The sequence below is a fragment of the Polypterus senegalus genome, chromosome 1 (assembly GCF_016835505.1).
Source record: "Polypterus senegalus isolate Bchr_013 chromosome 1, ASM1683550v1, whole genome shotgun sequence".
Classification (NCBI taxonomy): Eukaryota; Metazoa; Chordata; class Cladistia; order Polypteriformes; family Polypteridae; genus Polypterus; species Polypterus senegalus.
In genome coordinates this window covers 43,009,000-43,027,754 of record NC_053154.1, presented here as the reverse complement: position 1 = coordinate 43,027,754, position 18,755 = coordinate 43,009,000, and the positions used below count along the sequence as shown (strand labels likewise).

Below are 18,755 nucleotides of genomic sequence, written 5' to 3'. Positions count from 1 at the left end.
GGGCTTTGGTGACGTGCGTTTGTCCGGCAGCGCATTTAGACGGCATCAAAAACGTTGCATGCAGCTTTTTCTTGGCGTTCAAAACCCAGCGAACGCAAGGAAACCGCTTCTAGTTCGTTTTCTGCGCGTTTATTTTACGCTTTGGAGGACCGGATATATCCCATGATCCTACATGCTATACATAGGGAAATGCGGGGAAAAAGAAAAATAAAATGTTGAAGGAGGTTGATCCAGCCCAGCTCGTGCAGGAAGTGGAGCAGAGACCGCTGATATGGGACATCTCTTTACCAGACTACAGTGATTGTTATAAGAAGGCCAAGGCGTTGGAGTCTATTGCTGAGCAGCTTATACATGAACCCAGTAGCGGCGGCGATTTTTTCTCTCCCTACGTCACCGTATTACGAGTATTTTTAAAACAAGAAGATTAATATCTAACATAGCAAAATGGTCCATATTGAAAGGAGGCACCTCAAATAAAACGACAAGGGCTTTCATATCCAGTTCCCGACACTGCCTCCACAGGTTAACACGCAAACTACAATTTGGGCTGCAGGCTGGCGTTAGACAGAGACAAACGAACGCCGGTGTAGAAGTCAATCGATCGCCACCACAAAATGCAACATAAACGTCTAGGACGTTCAGAGCAAGTTCATTTATCCAAAAACTTAACGCCCATGTGAACAAGGCCTAAACATCTACTCCAGGCCACAAATTTTGATGATATTCTTGGAAAGGATTAATCTACAATATAACAGTGTCCAGGTGCTCCGGTTTCCTCCCACAGTCCAAAGACTTGCAAGTTAGGTGCATTGGCAATCCTGAATTGTCCCTAATGTGTGTGTGTGTCCTGCGGTGGGCTGGCGCCCTGAGTTGGCTGGGATTGGCTCCAGCAGACCCCGTGACCCTGTAGTTAGGATATACCGGGTTGGATAATGACTGACTGACATATGGCAAAATGAAAATACAAACAAGCCATAAAGTTAAACATGTTTTATCAACAAGGTCACGCTTCAAATTGAGGAACTGGACTGGAGATGGTTCTCATTCCATCCACCTTCTTGATTAGTATGCCATTACTGCCGCTAATGGAATATAACTCATCTGCCTTAGTTTTAAGACTTACTGTTTACTCTTAATGTTTTTTTTTCTTAAGTGGGGTTCAAACAATAGTTTGATCTGAAACCACCCACAGATGACCAGCCGACTTGGTCTCATTTGCAATAATGTGTCCATTGTGGTTAAGGCTTTGGACTTCAAACCCTTTTTTTGTGGATTTGAACCTACAGCTGATACTGTGTTGTCATGAGCAAGTCACTTGACCTGCCTGTGCTCCAACTGCAAAAAACACAAAGAAATGTAACAGAAATGTTAGAATTTGCCTTGGATAAAGTCGTCAGCCAGATAAGTAAATGTAAATGTTATAATGCCCGTTTCTATAAAATATCTGAAAAGAAATACTAAATTTTTCCTTACACTAGAAAGGCAAAAACAGTGTACACAAAAAAATTGTATTAAACTTTATGTACACCATGCCCCAAGCCAACTTCCTTTATAAATCTCAAATCAACTTTAGACTATGCATATGTGCAGCACCTTCAGCCATTCTGAATCACGTCCACCAGTAACCATGTATGGCTTAAAAAATGCTTTTTCTGAATATACCTGATTGCTTTTAACCTGAGACTTTATTCCCTCATATATTTGCCTGGTACTACTTTCTTCCCCGTGCACCTCCAGACCTCTTGATGTGACACCCCATCAGAAGCCTTCTCCAGAATAATAAACTCCATATTCAAGCCATTCTGTTTTTCTTGATGCTTCTCAATGCAAAGACTGCAATTTGGTGGTCTCTTTCTTAAGCCCTCTCTCTATATATATAACCGTTTCTTAAATTTTAATTGTGTGTGACATCTGCTTTATCCCTCTGTATCTATCCACAATCCTAGATATCACCCTTCTCCTTATAAATTGGAATAGTCACACTTGGGATTAATAAAGTATCTATCTATCTATCTATCTATCTATCTATCTATCTATCTATCTATCTATCTATCTATCTATTTAATAAGGGCTATTTTTTTTCTTCAATTTGTAAGGGCACAGTTAATGTGAATACGGTAATCAACTAATTAGGTGCATGGTGGCACAGTGGTATAGCCCCTGCCTCAAAGTAATTAGTCTGAGGGTCATGTCCTTGTGGCTCCCTGCCCGGAGTTTGCATGGTGGTCCATGTGGGTTTGTTCCAGTTTTCTCCCATGACCCAAAAACATGCAGGGTTTGTGAATTGGTGATGGCAAATCATCCCTTGATGCGTGTGTGTGTGTTCACCTGGTGATGTGCTGTCACCCTAGCCAAAGCTGTTCCTGCCTGCACATGTTGCTTACTAGAATAGGCTCCAGCTACCCCTGCCCTGGATAAGCAGATTTAGAGGATAGATGGATAAACAAATACTATAATCTGTCCTACCTAAAGTAACTCTCACGTACACGTCACCAATCGCTAAACAGGTAGAGAAATACTCTGTATAATTTCAATTACAGGTAAGTTCACTGTTTCTGATTTACCTTGAGAGAGGTTTTTACATCCTGAATTGTTGTCTACAGTATTTTTCTCTTTACATGCCCGAAAGACGCTGTTGACTAAACAAATCCTCAGTAGTCAGCCCAAGCGATTAAAACATTAGTGCGCTTGGTTGCGGCTGATGCCTGACTGTACAAGCAGTGGTGTGATGATCTTAGCAAACCTCCATCATACATACCTCTGTGACTAAATATTAAAAATAAAAACCTAAATCCTGGTGAAGTTGGGAATAGTTTTCTAAATTGAGAAAATTGATAAGATTACCCTGTTACCCTCACTCCTAAGAATAGGAACAAATTTGCATCACTCTAAAATTTTTGAGCCACTTAGGACAGTTTCCTTATTCTGAGACGATTGATAAATACGGGCACACTCAGAAATATTTTTGTATGCTTTCATACCATGCACCTTACTTCACTTACTTCCTCAGTTTTTTCAATAAAGATATTGTACAACCATAATCTGAGCAATATAAGTATTTATAGGGGTTTACGAAGCAATACCTGCCAACAGGCACAGTCTTTTTTGTTTAGCAATAAAAGGTTTGCAGTTCAATAACAGGCAAAACAGGAAAGTGTGCAAGATACAGAAACAAAAAAGAAATTAAAGAGCCTGTCATTCACTTACATTAATTGTGCCCCTTGATGGTTCAGCTGAATTGTGAGTTATTTTTTAAAAGACGGTGGAAAAACAAAGTATAAGAAAAGTACAAGGGAGCTAGCACTTTGTGCATGGCCCCTAGAATTACCCCAACTGATGGACTGAAGTCATTGTGCCATAAAGCATCCCTCATAGACACCCTGGGGCCTGCAGAATGTTCCACACAATTAAACACTGCAGTAGAATTGCTTGTTTGCGCTGGCCAAAGCTCAGGGTAAAGGTCTTTACATGGAGAGCTGCGATTGTTCATCCCAGAGCCAGACAGCAAACCTACTGAAATCAGAAATTACAAAGATAGCGGTTCAATTGGAAATGACCAAAATGATTATTTAACATGCAAAAATTAAAAAAAAATGTATTTATTGTGATTTGTTGTTGGATCTTTTGGCCTTCAAAATGCATTTATTTAAAACAATGTTTAAAATACCTGTTTTTTTATGATGAGGCTCTGGATTACTTCTCTTCCAGTACTTCCAGTCTGGCTTTTCTTGAACTGGGGACTTTCTCCTCTGAAACAGACTAGAATCTGTGTTGACTGCCCTGTCCTTTACTACTCTCTTGGAATTTGTTATCTCTTTGTTCGACTCTGATTCATCTTCAGAGGACGAGGATGAGCATGAAGATGATGATGAAGATTCTTTTTTGTAAAATTCCAGCTCCTTTAGCTGTGCCGTGACTTTTTTCTCCAGCTCCTCATTCTTTGCATCATGCTGATACTGTGCAGGTTTTGACATCAATGGCTGCCAGGTTTGATACTGATGTGGATAATGACAGGCAGGGAAAGCTGGCAAGTAACAGGTCCCCATGCACGGTTTGTGACAAGAGCATGATCTGCATGATGGTAGATGGCCACTACAGAAGCTGTAATTGTAACAGGGAGTAGATGGCATGACAGTTCTAACAGTACGTACTTCAGGATAGACAATTTCATTTGGCAGGATATCTTTTCTTAGACTCACAGGATGCTGCAGCTCACGTACTATTCGGTCATATAATGTTGGCGGAATCCAAAAAGCCACACCTTTAGGCACTTTGACCTCCTTTCCATTCCAGAAACGGACTATAATGTCTTCATCTTCATGTACTTAAAGTAGAAAAAAGTTAATAGATTAAAGACTGAAAAAACTGGCAATGCAAAATTATTCTCAAATACCATGTCCAAGATTAAAAATGAGTCAATTTCTAGTTGTACTGCTAGTGTATTAATCCTTTTCACTAAATTTTCAAAAACTAGAAATTGGAACACATCAAAAAAGTACATCATTCTGCAAGGAAATGGTTTTGGGAAATTATTTTCAAATCAAAGAATCATTTTAAATATTAATGAAAAGTGGCACTCACACTCTGTCCTTAAACCTGTTTGTACTTACACTGTTTAAAAGTTTTTGAAAACAAAATGTGTGCTACTATTTGTAAAGTGGTTTGGGATAATATACATTTGAATGAAACTCAATGCCATACAATACATTTTCATCCATTTTATGAATCCCCTTTTTCTATGATAGGATCAGGGTGAGCCAAACTAATAACTGAGTAGCCAAATAACCTGACATTTGTGTGTTTGGTACGGGAGGAACCTTTTAATGTTAATGTATTCTTATATTGGCCAAGCTGAGAATGCAAACCACGTTCATGGAGCAATGAGACTGCAATGTTAACCACTGTGTCACCATATTTCTCTATGTAATAACATCTCTTGTTGATATCAAACTTCAGTGATGTCCAGGTCCTACTCCTTTACTTTCTGCTTTAGCTTCTTTTGATTATCATTTGGGGCTGATATCAGGTCAGGTCAGGTCAAGTCAAGTTGCCTTATTGTCATACCATCCCTACACAATGTAACGGTTAACTCTGCTGTCCCACTGCTTTGAAATCCCATGTTCATATCTCCCCTTCTTCATATTGTTGCTCTTCAAGCACTTACTACATCCCAAAGGTGCATCAGTGGAGTTAACAGTTGATTTTAAATTGGCTCAGTATGAGTGAGTATCGGTGTGTGTGTATGAGTGAGCATCTGTGTGTGTGTATGAGTCTCCCCTATAATGGTCCTTTCCAGGGCTGGTTACTCCATTAAGCCAAAAACTACTGAGATGTGCTGCATCCTTCCCAGACTTCCATTGGAATAAGCAGGTGTCACATGTATGCACATAGAAGACAACTTAAGGTCTCTAGTGATGGTAATTATCCGCTGGACCAGAGGGTTGGCACTGTTACATGATGTCTTTTCTCTTACTCCCTCTACAGGCCAAAAGATAGACAGCCTCAACATTTTTCATGTCACTTTTGTCATCTGCTCTCCTGGACCCGGCCCTTCCTGCCTGGGCTGTATAAGACCGGATACACCACCGTTTTTAGCCAGCTTACTTGTTGACTCCCATCTAGAAAGACCTCATGTTTTGTTTTGTTTTTTTTTTTTTTGTCTTTCATCCAGTTATACAGGGTGCCCCCAACCTTTCCCTGACTTCATTGAGCTTTGTTACACAGGTTAGGAAAACGAATAAATATTATTGATAACTATACTAATAAAAGTTAGCTTACCTCTTAAAGGATCCCTTGTTTCAATCCCAGATAATACACTTCCTGGTCCGTATCTTAACAACTCTTTTTCCCAGGGTGCCAGAACTTGATCCCTGGGGACAATATTATGTCTTAGACCCTCATTATAGTGAATTATGTCAACAATGGGTGTTTTATGCATGGTGATAGTGCATGTTCCATCACTCACAGAAGGCTTTTCAAAATCAATTAGAAATACTCCTTTTCTTCCCTGGTAGAAAAACATGAAAAATGATTACTTCTACTAAAATGTCTTGATTTACAGAAACCACCCAAGCATCAAGTTTTTGTTAATTGTTGTGGTTTAGTGAGACAGTTCATTCAGTCTCCGAGTGTAGATCTGCTAATAGGAACAATCCATATATCAGCCTGAGTCCGCTGCTCTATGGTTACCCTTACATTTGTCTAAACATATTTTTTATTTTCCTCTGCAAAACTTTTTCAATTGAATCTGTTTTATAAACAAAATGAAGATCTAAACGGGAAGAGATCTGATTGTAAATGTCTAAAAGGCCAAAACGAGGCTCAATGGAAAGCAATAAATGCTGAGGGCACATTTACTTTTCACTAACTGTAACGAGAGACTGAAAACATTGCTGCACATAGTCACTGTCAAGCAATTCAAAGCTTTGAGATCAATTACAAACAATGTACAGCGGTTAAGAAATACTCTACCCAGAAGTGACAATTTTTGGATCAGTTAATTACCCCATGTTGTTTGTAGTGATGTCTTATAAACAATTTTATTCCCATGTTTTCATGAAGAATAGGGTAACAAAGTTAATGAAACAATGGATGGGCTTCAAAGGAGACTCACAAAATTTTGAATTGCTTATGTTGCATAATCCAAATTTCAGGTATCCAGGCATGTGCAATTTTGCTAAAGTATATTATTATATTAACCATTTCTGGGAAATTCACTTGTGCCAAACAGCGAATTACATTCAGAGGAGCTTTTAAGATTTTGAATGGAAGACCTGCCTCTCCCTTCATTTATAAGTTATAACATTTACATTTATAGCAGTAAGGCACAACGGTGGTACTCTGGGGTATTCAATAGCAGTTTGTGAAACTTCACAAGTCAATTGACCTTTACTCATTGAAGTATTTCAGATATGCACCAATATAAGGCAGAGTTTTGACCTGATAATAATGTCTTTACTCGATTTACTTTAACTTTTAATTTTTAATGCAATGAGTTACTGTGATAGCCAAAGAAAAGGCTATTATTGTTTAGAAAAACCTAAATAAAAATGGCAATACAACAGTGTCACAAAAGTAATTTGGACGTGAGCGTAAGTAGGTTTTGCGCCCTTGGAACCAAGTTACCTAAACTATTCTATAATATTTCAATAATTATTTACTGTTCAGATGCTGATATTTTTGATCATAAAATAGGTCATTACGATAGCAACTGATGAGAAAAAAATCATAATTAATTGCAGAATTATGGTATTTGAGGGTTCCTCTAGAGTGCCTCTTTCTCTTGTACAGTGTGACGCAAAAACTAATCAGCACATTGTTATTTTTCTGTCCAGCCATTTTAGCTCTAGACCATCCTCAAGAAACTCTGACACAGACACACATATGCACACAAAGACAGACACACATCCATCATCGAGATGTCGATGTTTTCGGACCCTTTAAATGTAGAGATCCATCAAAAAAAAATTGTCGATTAAAATTTTTGACAAATCTAAAGCTTTCGCTCCTCCCACATAGACGATAGGTTATGGATGTTTAGGGCACAAAGCAATAATGAGGCAAAAAATGATAATTTTAAAAATGAAATAAATATAGGGCCATATTTAATGAACTTCTGACAGGATTCAGCAAAACTAAAATTCTAACCTTCTGAGTTCCCGCACTGTTCACAGAGTCACCACAAATAAAATAATTCCTTTTTTGCTGACATTCATGGCAAATATTAATCACTCATCCACTGTTTTACAAACAATTACTTAAGTAAATTTAGATGCATCATATAGGTTAAATGATAAGCACAGCTGGGCATCATCATCAAAATATGATTGACACATATTTTACTTCCAGATTATATGTCCTAGTGGTAATAAATACAGAGGACAGAGAATTGATCCCAGGACTGAAAATGTGAGGTGCATCATATCTGACTACAGGCAGAAAGGAGAGTCTTTCAACTTGTAAATCTTGAAAACACTTTGGTAAGTAAACCAATAAGGAAAAGCACCTGATGGACCAACATGGGAGAATGTTATGATCAGCAGTATTAAAAGCTTCGCTTAAGTCTGAAACTATTATTATCGTACACTATAAGATTAGACTATGATTTAAAATTGAAGCTAAACTTTTTCTGGGCTGCGAGAACATTGAAGGCAAGCCTGCAGTTTCTTAAAGACTGTATATTTTCTAAGATAAGACATGATGTATATGACTGCAATTTTCTTAAAAGGTTATTACCATCAGGATTACAGCCTTCATGAAAAATAAGCACACAACATGGTCAAGAAAAACACAAAGAAAGTGGTAATGAACGCATATTCAAAAGTATGGAAAAAATACTGCAGTCAATAAAGAACAAAGCAAAAATGGAACATTCTTTGTGCAATCCTGACAAAGGTAAATTGGGAATTTGTCTGTAATTCTTACAAACATTTGGATCTAAATATGATTTGTTTTAGAGAACTGACACCAGCTACTTTGAGGGCATTGGGGACATTGTCATTTGATAGACTTCTTAATAATACTTCATATCGAATGTGCAACTACTGCACGTGAATGTTTTAACATAATAATTAGAGCTGGGTCTACAGGACAGGTCACCAGGTTTAAAAATCAAATGTTAAAGCTCCTGTTTTTTCGACAGTTTAATTTTACTAAAGTGGTAAGTGCAAGAGGTGTTATAACATGATATGGTACTAAGAGACTGTGAAGTTGACTGCTTATTCTATAATGTTATGCTATTTATTTTATTATTAAAGAAATTCATAAAATCACTACCTCTAAAAAGCAGAATTGTGTTAGACATTTTAGATTTATGTTGTATTATTGGACATGTTAGGTATTGTTCAAAGTATAACTAAAGACATTTTATCTTTGAGTAGTAGCTGTTTGACAGCTGATTTATACAATTAATTACTAAACTCAAGTTTACTTTTTTGTTATATCTGGCAATCAGGAAATACTAATATTTGTGTGTATATTATTGATTCTATATTGAGCATTTATTGGAAAGGAAAATAAAATCAAAGATAAATTGAATGATGATCTGACATACTTTAAAATGACAGGAGAGGTAATTACATTCTGAATGTTAATGCTGTACATGATAATTAGATCTAAAGTATGGCTATGAGAGAATGGAGCACCTTTCATAATTTAGGAAATGCAAAAGCCACTCAATAAGACTACTGTGTACATGCCAGCCATGGCTAGTAATGTGAGTTATAAAAGTGATGTTGAGCATTTCCTCACATACCCTGATCCAGAGCAGAGAAATGACAGTATCAATCCATAAAACACTTAATACTCTTCTACTATTCTCTTTCATTAAAAACTATAATATAATATGACCTTGTGCTCTGCCCATCAAAATGACAGGTGACACTAAGATTTACCATTAGGGTAATTGAAGTGCTGTCTGCCATTAAGATTGCAGGTTCAGATTTTGTATTATTTACCCTTTCAATGTTTTAAATGCAGTGATTAGCACTACTGACTCACAGTTCAAGAGTCCTGGGTTCATCTCCCTGCCAGGTCACTGTCTGTCTGGTGTTTGCACATTTCTCCTGCACATTTTGGTTTACTGTCCACATCCCAGAAGATAAGTGTGTCAAGTTAATTGGCCATATTAAATTGAGTGATCGTGGATGTGTGGATGACTTTGCTTTGTGATGGATGGATGCTCTGTCCAAGGCTGGCGCCTGATGCTAATATTATAGCTCTGATTCTGATACTCTGAACTGGATTAAGAATTACTGGATAGGTGGCTTCATTGAATGCTGTTTGAGAAAAATTAAAACATTATCTGTACATCTGTGTACACTGCCAAATCAAATGTTAAATAAGATTGAAAAGGACATGTAGCAGAACACTCATTTTCCAATTTGTATCAGTTGTACAACTCTCAGTGCATATTTTTGTCATATTATATAGCTGTGATAGTTAGAGAGATGATGATAAACTTATGGAATTAAATACAAAAAATACTGTTATTCAGCATTTTAATAAATATCAACATACTCAAAATATTATTTACACTAGCAATAAGGTGCATTCTCCAAACTAAAAGTTTATATCTAAAGAATACAGCATTACATCTACCTTTAGACATAATAGCAATTTTATTTTCTGCACTTATCCTATACCATGGCATGTATTTTTTGTTTATTTAATAATACTGGGTACACCTAATAGTTTACTTTTGAAAGAAGGAAATATAACCAATTACTCATATTTCTATTTATGAATGGTTTCTTACACTTTAAATCAAATGTTAGTTTCTCTTAAAAATTTTCTGCATCAAAAACATGATGTTACATTAACAGACATATTGAGCAAAAATACAAAAATTCCTAAAGTAATGTACTGTATAGTGATGTGGCACCTCCTGGTGGACACTTCAGACTGTTGAAAAAATTGCAGAAAGTTTCTCTCAGCTTCTTTCTGTATTTCTTATTAAGTTATTTTTTTTTTTAAATATCATTGTTGCCAGGGTTGAGCTAGTGGAACCTTTCAACAGTTATATATATATATATATATATATATGAGATGGTCTTCCCAAATTATAACTCAATATTTATATATAACTCATATTTAATGTAAAGAAGACAATGTGTCTCATGTTGATTAGCATATGAAAGTAAGAATTTCACAGTACTCTGCAGATGTTGTTTCAATAATGACCCTATATATAAATCTATATACCTGTATTTATATAAAAAAGGGGGGGCAAAAGTAGGTTTACAGTGTACATTTGTAAGTATGCAAGGCCGCAAAAATTGAGCTCTTACTAGATTGTACATAAGTGCACTGTGTCATTGTGACATTCTTTTAAGTTAATAAAGATATTGAGTTAATAGGCTATTGTAATAATCATAACCTGGATGTCTTTTACCATATGAACAACCTGTAAACCTACTTTTGCCCCCAAATGTTGTGAATTGTTGACATGCATGATGGTAGTGAATGATGCATCTACAAAGTCTCGAGGATAAGTGAATGACATACTGACAATGCATGAGAAGCAGAAACTGTTTATTCTTCGACTGGTTGAAAACCATTGCAGGAATTGTACAACTTCATGAAAGTCAGTGATAATGTTGTTGTCCTGCAAGTGTGGAGCAGTTGTCTGCTGTTCAGTTCAGGTGACATAAAACCTGCCAAATGGAGTTATATCTAAATGTTGTTTATTTTTATTTACATTTTGTGTTTTTGTTATAAATATGATAAGGAATAAAACTGGTCTTGAGGAGAACTTTTTGTTGGACCACCCTAATATATAAATATTGTATATACTGCACAAAAAATTTATCATCACAGTCTAACACCAAGTCAGTTAAGCTTCAGGGGATATCAATCTGTCCAGTTAGGAAGCATAATCAATTCCTGGTCAATAATTAAGAAAAGAGTTAGAATGAAAACTTGCAGCCACAGTAGCTCTCCAGAACTGAAGTTGGAGACCCCTGCTCTAAGGTATATTTGTACAACTTCAAAGCCACTTGAAGCTAGCAGTGTATGTATATTTTTTGTCATCCATTTTAACTTAGACTGTCTTGATTATACTATTTTTGTAGCATAACTGATACAGGTGTAGGGTAGTGGCTTCAAAACAGCTCTTCTCAAATCATTTGTGCAACGCCTTCTTACACTTTCTCATTGCTATCAGTGCACACTTGAAATCTGACTGTTCTAGAATTTATCAATAAGGAAGTTACAGCTTACCTCAATTTCTTGCTTTATACTTCCAAGGTAGTAGAACCCATCTGGTTCTCGCCTTGCAAGAACTCGAGTGCCTGTTGCCAAGTGCCTTGAGTCCAAAGAGCCCTCTATGAAGTCAGCATTCTCACACACACTGACAGGACACAACTGATAAAGTCTGAAGAAAAAGATCACAAGTGACAAAGTGTCCAGGCTTTCTGCATCAAGGCATATTTATTCATTTGATATGGTTCTCAAACTGATCAGCAGTGGAACACGTTACCTTCTAGTGGCATGACAAGGGGTGCACACCTGGCCAGAGCAGCACTGATGGGAATCCATATATACACAGGGTGCCATTGTTGCCTTTGCACTACAGTACTTCAGATCTGAGTAGAAAGGCCCAGTGTTTGAACATTCAGTGTTGTACGTAGGAATCACCTGGAACAACATAAATAAAGAAGGTAAGAACATCCTGTATTTAATATACTGCACTGATATTAGGATATTTAATTATAAAGACTTAGTAACAAAAAAGGCTTATCATTATAGTAATTAGTTTTGCATTATTATAACAAACAGCAGTGATGCCAGTTCATCGCACAGAATAAATATGTATGTATTGTGGGTTTTATTTAGATAATGATCTTGTGTTCATCAGGTCTTTTTAACATGATATTTTGTTTTTAATGTTAACTGTTTTTACATTTGTGCAACTTCCTGTGCCTTTAAACACAAGGGCAATACATTTCAGGCATCTTAAATTAAATTATGTTGGTGGCTCTAAATTGACACATTTTATGTTGGGTGAGCATACACTATCTAAGGCTGACCTTCAGTTGAGGTCTGATTCCTACTTTGTGTTCAATGCTGATTGGACATGGACCCAACATGACTTTTTACTAAATTCAACAAGTTTGTCAATAGCTGAGCAGTGTTCAATGAGTACACACACACTCAGAAGCATTTCAGAGCTACCAGCTAGTCAACGTCTGGACACACTCACACCTTCACCTACACTTATACAGGATCGTTGTGAGTTTACAGCATCTATAGGATGTCATAGGAAAAACATTGTACCTTGAAAAAAGCCTTCATGGTCACTGGGAAAACATGCAAATTCTGTGCAGACAGTGACTGTGGCTTAGAGGTTGAAACCAGGCCTCTGAATCAATGAAGATGCAGCACTAACCAGTGTGCCACATGTAAGGCCATGAGCTCTTAATTTACAAAAGACTAAACTTACATACTCACAATTCATTTCATTCTTTTTTGATGCCCCCATTTTCTATAGTATAGTCACAGAGGTGGCCATTTTGTTTTTTGGATATTGCTATTCAAGTGGTTGTGGTGTGTGACATCATCATAACACAATTATAAAAGACCTCGAAGTATGCAGTCTGGTAAACCAGCTTTAGACATTTGTGTTAAAACATGATTTATGAGTGAAATGAAGGAAAGGATAAATCATTTTAGGACTTTCGGCTTTTATGTCTGTCCGACTTTTCTTATATTTATGTTGGTATTTCACCCCTGTATGTTTACTTAATTCTCCTTGTAGTTTGCATTAAAAGTGAAGTCCTCAGGACTATCCATTTGCCATCTACATGTCAATGTATCTACAGTAGTTAGTTGCCTGTACTGCTTTTTTTTGGTGCCATTTACCTATGCTGCAGTACATCAAGGAGGTCCTGTCCTCACTTGTATGACATTTTGTTGTAAGCCTGCCTCATGCCATTTCCCAACAGTTTCATTTCCCATGTTTCATGACACATGGGTACCATCTTCCAGGAATGCCTAATTGCCATCAGCTATGTCCATGGGCCCTTTCTCTGAAATGCAGGACATTCTGTGATGGCAAATATAGTATTTCCATGCCCATCTTAGATTGTAATTTCCCTGCAGAAGCAATTGCACAGCACATCTTTAAATTTGTCATAGAACACCATTCACCACCTCTGTAAATTCACAAGACAATGCACAGAATCTTGCATTGTCCACCATCATGAATAGACCCAGTACATCTGATCTCTCCATCCAAATCATTTTCACTCAATCATAAACCCATTCTGAGACAATAAATAATTCCATTGTTTTGAAAATTAAAACAATTTTGACAAGAACAAGTTATTCAGCCCAAGAAGCTTGCTAGTCCTATTCACTTAATTTCTACAAAATAACACCAAGTAAAGTTTTGAAGGTCTGTAAAGCGGCACTCCCTACCACTCTCGTTGGTAATTTATTCCATGTGTCTATAGTTCTCTGTGTGAAGAAAACCTTTCAAATGGTGCTGCAAAATTTGCCCTTAACAAGTTTCCATCTGTGTCTCAGTGTTTTTGTTGAAGAATTAATTTCAAAGTAACAGCTGGGACACATTGCACTAATTATCTTGATAATTGTAAGCAATTCAATCATGTCACCCCTTAATCTCCACTTTCCTGAACTACAAATGTTCTGGACAATGTTTAAATGCGGATAGTGGAGTGTCCATTATGACTCCTAGATCATAAGATATACTTTAAACTTTCAAAGCTCCTATTTTGTATTTAAATCTAATATTAATAATTTCTATGAACTGTATAAGATTCTACATATACTAATATTAAATTTTATCTGCCAAAAGCCTGCCCAAGTCTGAATTCTGTCCCTATGTAAAAATGTAGCCCGTCCCCTTTGCTGTTACACCTTCTTTAGTATCATCAACAAACTTAACCAGCTTGTTATTTATATTCTTATCAATGTTATCTCTCTATTATAAGAAAAATCTTAGGATGAGACAAGACTTTTTTTTCCTGCAAGGAGATGTGATCTTTTGAAGAAAGACAGAGAGACACTTTCACGTCCCTTTGGAAGCAAGTCCCGTGCAAAGGTGACTTTTGCAAGTCACACCCTAGTTACAACCATTTTCAAACATGACCACAGGCATCTAACCTCTCAATTGATGGAATGCTTTTGGCAGACACACTTCCAATGTTATACGTTGTAGAGGACACATCAACGACTAAGTGAAGAAGAAAGAGACCCAAAAGTGTTGGAGAGAAGAGAATGCAAAAAAGAACAAAAATAATCTATGTGCAGATTCTGAAAATAAGGAAAGTAATAATCACCCTGTCCCACAAGACTAGACCTTGTGCCAAGAGATATAACCATGCCCGGGGCCGGAAAAAGAAAATAATGGAAGTAGGAAAATTAGAAAGTCTTAAAAAATTACAATAAAGATGACATTAGTGCAAACAAACAGTGAAATAACAGAACAGCGAAAAGATTGAATAGTGTTTGAGGATGTCTGGGGGAGAAGAGAGACAAGGCAGTGAGACAAAAGGACAGCTGCTGTACAGGCTTTTAAACGATCGAAGCACCACACGAGATGCAGATCACATGGCACGGCAGCAGCAAGCCAGCAGCTAATCGAGCAAATTGGAGGTAAAAAAAAAATTGTATTTGTTTCCCATTGTATCTCCATTTAAGAGGGGGTTTCAGAGGCACACTCGCATCTCCTTGGGTTGCGTTCAGCCCCCCTCTTCACAATGGCACATAGCGCTTCGGAGTTTATATTTATTGAAATGAACAACAACCACTTTTAACACCACCTTATTCTGAAATTTCCCTTTGCTTCCTGTGTTTTTACACAATTTTACACACTTAGTCGTGAATTCACACTTCTTCAATTTTGATCACCAACCTTTCATCTGAGACCTTATCAAAAGCCTTCCGAAAATCAACATAATTATCATATGCATCTCTCTGATAGAATTCCATAATATTAATGAAAACATTCCCCCACATCTCAACTCATGCACACTTCTCCCTAAAACTCCTACTCCATCTACAATTTCCAAATTACTAAGTTCTGCACTGATAGACACTTCATGTGTTGGTCCATTTAGAAAAATGCAAGTCAAGCTCATTTGCTTTTCATTGCCTGTATATTTTCATGCATTCTTACCATTTTTCTAATACAATTCATCTCCTGCTTGACTTGTCTTTTACTGTTGAAATACTAAACAAATCTCTTTGGGTAATTTGTTTGCCTTTTCCACAATATTTCTCTCTAACTGCATTTTAGCTTTCCTGAAATCTTATTTAGTTAATACCGTCATGCTTACATACGTCCTACAGATAGCACTGGAGGTATTAGTCTTAAATGCTTTATACTGCTGTTTTTCCCTTTGCATCTTCCTTTTCAGCTCCTTACTTATGTACTGCTGAGTTCTCTTTAATTACTTCCTGCTTCTAAATTTAAGGATAAACATATCCTGCACTGTCAATGACATAACTGGAATCTGATGGGTCCTAGAACAAAAACAAATTAAAAAAATTAGGCCCTACCCCCACATTAAGCAAATTATATCCATTTATTATCTCATTGATAAATAACCACCATCAATGACATGCACCACACCAAGCATATACGTTGCATAAAAGGAATATAACCATAAGCATTGTGGAGTTGTAGAAATAATAACACCATTAATTTGTTCGTTTTATGTCAACCGTGCAAGCATATTAAACCTTGAGCAATAACAGTTACTATAGGCCACCCATCCCAGTAGACCCTGGTGCAACTGCCCTGCCCATACTGCCTAGAGTTAAGCCACCGTGCAATTATGTAAAATCCTTTTAAACCTGCTCCACGTCTCTTTGCCTGACTCCCCACTTTAAAGCTTATCCCAGTTTACTTATCTGCTGTTATCTGCTTAAAATTAACACTCCTAACATTAATCCTAACAATATTACTTTTTGAAAATAATCTCTGCTTTGGTTTTACAATAGTTGCTTTCTCGCTTGCCACCTGTTCAGAACATTCATTTTAATACAGATCAGGCCATTGATTCTATGTGCAACAGTTTTTTGTAACAGAAAGTATGCACTTGTCTACAGTATTTCCATATATATATATATATATATATACACATAATGGGGGCGGCACAGTGGGTAGCACTGCTGCCTCGCAGTTAGAAGACCTGGGTTCGCTTCCTGGGTTCTCCCAGCATGGAGTTTGCATGTTCTGCCCGTGTCTGTGTGGGTTTCCTCTGGATGCTCCAGTTTCCTCCCACAGTCCAAAGACATTCAGGTTAGGTGCATTGGCGATCCTAAATTGTTCCTAGTGTGTGCTTGGTGAGTGTGTGTGCACGCGCCCTGCAGTGAGCTGGTGCCCTGCCGGGGGTTTGTTTCCTGCCTTGTGCCATGTGTTGGCTGGGATTTGCTCCAGCAGACCCCCATGACCCTGTAGTTAGGGTATAGCGGGTTGGATAATGGATGGATGGATATACATAATGGTAGCACAGTTGTTATTGCTGATATCTCAAGGACACTGGTCTAGAATTCTGAGTGTGTGATGTGTATGTGCCATGTGATGCACTACCAAGGATTCACCTCAGCCATGATCCTAGTGCTGTCTGTTTAAACTACGTACATGCCAAGCTAATTTGAATTTAAACAGGCTCAGAAAACATGGATGGGCATTTACTAGAAGTTATACTGCCATTCTGAATTAATGCTTAATGGTGAGAAAAGTGAGGTGACATAAAGAAAACTAAAGTCAATTGACAACAGAGGAGAACACCCAATTCAGGGACAGCCGAGCCACCACAAAACAAACCAGGCTGACATCATTTTTTTGTACTAAAAGAAGAAAAGCACATGAACATGAAGTGAACATGTAAGTTACAAAAAAAAATAAAAAATAACTACACCTTGTAATCGAATTTCGGGCCTGAATTTAATACTACCCTGGGCATTGACATGCCAGGCATTTTTGGAGGAACAAATACCATACCTGCTTAATTTCACCTGCAGCAAGAGTGATAAGATGACAGCTCCCTCTAGTGTATCGGGCCAGCTCATGCAAGTAGTCTTGAACATCATGGTCAAAATGCTTTTCACTCAGAAAGAAAATGTGAAGAGGACGTCCTTGTGACATGCACGATACCACCTGCACAGTTTCCTTCAGGTTGTTTATTGGCAGCCCATCTGTTACCAGATAAACAGCCTGACAGAGTGGATCATCAAGCGCTGCGATTAGTGCCTGGAGCAAGTCTCTGCCAGGCATACAGACAAGTGATCGTATCCAGTCCATTGCACTGAGCACTACATTTGGCGAACATGTCACCATACGGTCACACCACTTTGTAACCTAGAGAATGTGTTTAAAAAAAAAAAAAAAGGGAAGACGTGTTGAGTTAGTATGGGATGCAAACAACAATTATGTAAAACAACTTCTGCATATTTAAGTGGGTCTTGTTCATTCCGTCTCTGAATGCATTACAACGTCCACACTCTGTCACCTGGCTGTACCAAAAACATTGGACTAAGCCTTTTATTTGTGTCTAGCCAGATGGAAAACAGCTGTGTTATGCGTTGAAACTGCCCACAAGTCAAAAACAGAAAAGCAGTGCTGTTACAATATCCCCTTTTACACGTAATGATAAAAGTACACCTACTAAACACACACATTATAAATCCTATTCGTTCAGATTAAGGTTACAAAAATATTACATAACAATCACAGACAAATGAATATTACCTTATGTGAAAACCCAATAATATTGAACAGGGAATTACTGGAATTGTAGGCTTTTGACAGCAGTGCTTCACAAAGGTGCTTTTTGATGGTGTCAAGATGGCAGATCATACTTTCTGAGGTGTCAATAACAAATGTGATGTTGGAGTCTCTTATTTTCCCAAAGAAAGTGTGGAAGCCCACACATTCTGCTACTGGAAACATCACTGGCATATTGTGCGTAAATGTTTCAGTACCTACAACATAAAAACAATGCTATAATTAAAGGAGAAAGTGGCAGTCATAAGTGTTTCAGTATCTACAACATAAAAATGATATTATAATTAAAGGAGAAAGTGGCAGTAGTAATTTTTTAATAAACTAAATGCTAACTAAAACTGTTTCTCCAGTATTTTTCTAGTTTTAGTAGAGGATGGATATTGACCAAATTACTGTCCTCTTACACAATATTCCCCTTCCAGTCCAAGTTCAGCGTTTTAGGGCACCAGAGAAAGTATTTTACTTTCTTCTACAAACAAACCGCTTGATCCTAATAAGT

General features: G+C 37.3%; 1 protein-coding gene across 1 annotated transcript in view; it reads right to left on the bottom strand.

The window, feature by feature from the left end:
- c1h11orf16 (chromosome 1 C11orf16 homolog) overlaps positions 1–18,755 on the bottom strand; it is a 32,405-nt gene that overhangs the window by 10,943 nt on the left and 2,707 nt on the right. Inside the window, exons 2-8 of the mRNA XM_039748290.1 lie at positions 18,221–18,453; positions 17,474–17,830; positions 11,978–12,135; positions 11,719–11,872; positions 5,779–6,007; positions 3,668–4,324; positions 3,329–3,513 (exon numbers count right to left, since the gene is read on the bottom strand). Coding sequence (XP_039604224.1) covers positions 3,329–3,513; positions 3,668–4,324; positions 5,779–6,007; positions 11,719–11,872; positions 11,978–12,135; positions 17,474–17,830; positions 18,221–18,430 — 1,950 coding nt within the window. The 5' untranslated portion in view covers positions 18,431–18,453. The remainder of the gene's footprint in view (positions 1–3,328; positions 3,514–3,667; positions 4,325–5,778; positions 6,008–11,718; positions 11,873–11,977; positions 12,136–17,473; positions 17,831–18,220; positions 18,454–18,755) is intronic.